The 3,831-nt window shown below is 36.9% G+C and overlaps 1 protein-coding gene across 1 annotated transcript; it reads right to left on the reverse strand.

Annotated features, from left to right (window-relative positions):
- Positions 1 to 204: 204 nt before the first annotated feature.
- LOC114392343 (protein ENHANCED PSEUDOMONAS SUSCEPTIBILTY 1-like) lies at positions 205 to 1,991 on the reverse strand. Its single transcript, XM_028353434.1, has 2 exons — positions 439 to 1,991; positions 205 to 360 (listed from the first exon to the last, which is right to left on the reverse strand). Exon 1 carries the CDS (start codon positions 1,836 to 1,838, stop codon positions 519 to 521), a length of 1,320 nt encoding a protein of 439 aa, XP_028209235.1. The 5' UTR covers positions 1,839 to 1,991; the 3' UTR covers positions 205 to 360; positions 439 to 518.
- Positions 1,992 to 3,831: the final 1,840 nt, after the last annotated feature.

Genomic DNA, 3,831 nt, shown 5'->3' on the forward strand with positions numbered 1-3,831 from the left:
GTGTTCTTTGAATGATATAACATCCCATGTCCATCACATGTGTTCTATAATTCAAATCCCATTATTTACATAGCCTCAAAACAGCAAATAAGAAGACCAGGACCCAAAATTGAAGAGACAGAAAATGTTTAGCAAAGCCCTCACACAACCTGTAATCGACACAATTAAGACCAAACATAATAGGAAGTTAAGCAACAATGTGGATTTGACAACCACTCATAATATGATCATAGTTATATGTTCAAAGTTTTTTTTCAACATCCAATTGTTGAGCAAATCAAACTTTTCTCCACTTCTGGTTACCTCTTAAGTTGTGTTCCCTGACCTTTATAATATCAAGTTCAGAGTTAAGAGTTACAAACTATCAGAACCTGGCTTGAGACAACTAAGAAGAATACATGAATGGAACGAAAAGGGACTGCATAGTTTATTTCTTACATAGACTGAATAACAAACATCTTTATTAATAACAGAGCTGAACCTGAAAATCAGAAACTAAGATATAATCAATCATTCATTCATTCAGAATGACATATATGCATGAACTCAGGGTCGTTTCCCATGGCCTCTAAAATCTCATAAGGAAGGAACACTTCAATGTCAATAGAACCTTCTTCAAAGCCAGCAAACAAAAAAACAATGGAATACGACATAAAATCACCGCCACTTCGAACCGCCATGGGCTTTCCCCACCCAAAATCATTGCCGTAAATATTGAACCTTGGGGAACTGCCAACGTTTAAGGTATTACTATAAGCCACGCCACGCTGCCGTGGTGTTCTCGCCCAAGACTCATAGTGGTTCTTTACCTTCTCATCAGATTGCGAAGAAATCATCTTGTTAATCTCCAAAGCAATCTTTCCAAGCTCACCTTGTAATAGTTCTCCCGCTTTCATGGTAACACGACCAATCAGTGCTGCGTTTCCGAAATAATCTTCTGGCAGTGGCGGAACTACCCTTGGTCTAACGCCAACGGGCATTGTAAACTGAATCTCTTCATGTGGCTCAACATGTTGGCAGCGAATCACAGAACGCCAAAGGTTAGCTAATAGCGCTTGCAGAGAAGATATTTTGTCCGTGTTGGCCTCTGCGTTAGCTTTTGATTTCAGATCCGCGATTTTTTCCTTCGTGAAGTGGAAGACCCTCACAGGTCGAGTTTGTGGTTGAAGGTTTTTGGACGGTTCTTTTTCTAATTCCTTTGTGAACAGAAACCTTATGGGGCGGTCAACGCCATCCAAAAAGCAACGTTTTAGAGAAGGGAATTTGGATATTTTGAGGGAACCACGTGAAATTTCAGCCCAGGAATTGACGAAAAGCCAAAACGACTTGCCGTCTGCAACGACGTGGTTGATTGAGAGGGCAATGAAGATGCCATCAAATAGCTCTGTCACTTGCACTGCCAGCACTGGTTGTGACGTGGCTTCGTAGTTCTTAACTCCGTTAAGTGCGAAGAACGATCGGAGAATGGGAGGAACGTATTTGGGTTGAAGGATGTCGGCCACAGTGGTGTTGTGTGCAGCGGCGTGGACAAAAGGGACACCTTTGTTGTCGCATACGATGTGAGAGGAGACAGTGTTGTCGTGATGTTCGAGAATGGCAAGACGGCCAGCGAGGAGTGGAAAGAATGCGAGAGTGGATGAAAGTGAGTGTTGGAGATGCTCGATTTGACAATATTCTGTGTTTTTTTCTTTGCGAAAAAGAAGTCCTCTTTGGATGCTTCCAATATGGAAGAATTGGAGATCCCACGGAGTTAAATCGATTTTCTGAACTGAGTTATCGTTGTAATTGTTACTCGACGCCTTGATTGTTGTGGTGGACATGAGTTGGACGGCTTCCATGGTGTTAAATGTTAATATTCCGTTGAAGCTTAAGCAGTGCCTTGATTGTTGTTCAGACTGGAAGTTAGTGAAACAAGAAGGAAATATACAATTTTTTGACGATTTGGACTATTACTTTTTTTTTAAAAAATAAATAGCGTCCAGGTAACGTTGTCTTGTATCAATGTAAGATTGGTGACTTTTAAATTACTGAGTAGTACAAGGTCTGCGCGTAGGCATGTGGAGTACTAAAAAATGGTAAACTCGTTGTCATATGCACATTATTACAACAGTTTAATACTATAAAACAAAGAATCAAAGATACAGATAAAAGGACACCAAAATCCCCACATGAGCTAGAAACCACCTAACCCAACACCGCATACAAAAGGATAACAATAAAAGCACCCCAATATTATATACATCAGATATGCATTCATATTAAAAGATTCAAGACATGAGAGATGAGCTAAAGGAGAAATATATACCCTAACCTCGAACAACTGTAAGCCCATTAATGCATATTAAAAAATATTTTCTCCAGCCACCTACCCCTAAAACCCAATACCACCATAACAGACCTAAGGAAGAGATGACATTTGTCATATCAGCCACTTGAGCATCAACCCTTCCCTTAGACCCTTTGTGTATATATGTAGGAAAAGAATAAAAAAAATATTAATAAAAATACATATATAAAAAATAAGTTTTTGAGTTAATATTTGTTTAATTTTTAATAATAGATTATTTTTCTTATTTTATCCATAAAATTAACTATAAGTATTTTTAACTTACTATTTATTATAAATTAAATATTTGAAAATTGTCCCCCGACCCCTTTAATACATTTATGAATTCATTGTTGCATAATGTCAACAACATCTAACCAACATCATGTTCTCGAGCAATTGATATACCCGATGACAAAACACAACCAACCAACAATCAACCATCAAACCAAATTACTCAACAAATGGTAATACAAGATTAACCTCCACCAAAAATACATGGCCCTGGATTTACAAACCACTGGATGAACACATGATCAACATAGCAACCCTCACAAAAATACAATCTCGTTAGTTGGTGAGAGTTTGTCATTGTGCCATGATAAAAAGTGTACTCCCAATAGTCATTCAACACTAAAATATTGTAAGAACATCACGGTGAATAGTAGATTTGTATGTGACATCTTAAGTCCTTCTTGGTGTCTTCGAGAAGCAAGAAAACTCACACTTATATATTTCTTTTTATAGGGTTAGACGATAGCAAGATCATGGAGATATCGACTCTGTCATCGTTGTCATTATCATGGCCATTACTTTGAGATGAGGTTCAATTGATACATAGAATTGGGATTAGAGATGATTGCTCTAAGTTTAGGACCTGCTAATCCTTATAATTTTTTATGCAAATAGACCTAAGCTTCAAAACTTGTAAAATATGTAAATTTAGTCATCTCGCTTTATCGCAAAAATATGTATTTTTGTTATACTTTGGGGAATGTACTTGTTACCCTGTTCAAGGAAACATCTATGTCATAATTCTCTTTACTTAATACACACGTATACATGTGTGTGTGTGTGTGTGTATGTGTTTCTTTGTGGCAATTAAAATAATACTTTTTATTTACTACGTGGTATCAACTTAGAAACCAACTAATAAGAAGTTTTAAAAATTTATCTAAAAGTCCAATTGAGTAAATAAAATGAAAGTAACATGTTTCCAAAACTAAAAATGTGTATAAAAATATTGGTTTTATGTAAACCCGAATTTAGGGTGTTACACTTAGCTCCTTCGCACTTGATCAACATATAGACTTAATCAAGGAGCTAGCTTTTTGTGGCCATTGGTGATTGAATTCAGATGTTGCATGAGTTGTCCATGTCATTGTAGGTAGCTATTATGTTTGATTCAATCTCATCCACTCAACTTCTATGAATTGTCTTTTTTATCTCTACTTTTGCTCCACTGTCACCAACTTTCACCTTATAACTGTTGAAGGGTCAGTTGT

Source organism: Glycine soja, chromosome 17, assembly GCF_004193775.1.
Source record: "Glycine soja cultivar W05 chromosome 17, ASM419377v2, whole genome shotgun sequence".
Classification (NCBI taxonomy): domain Eukaryota; kingdom Viridiplantae; phylum Streptophyta; class Magnoliopsida; order Fabales; family Fabaceae; genus Glycine; species Glycine soja.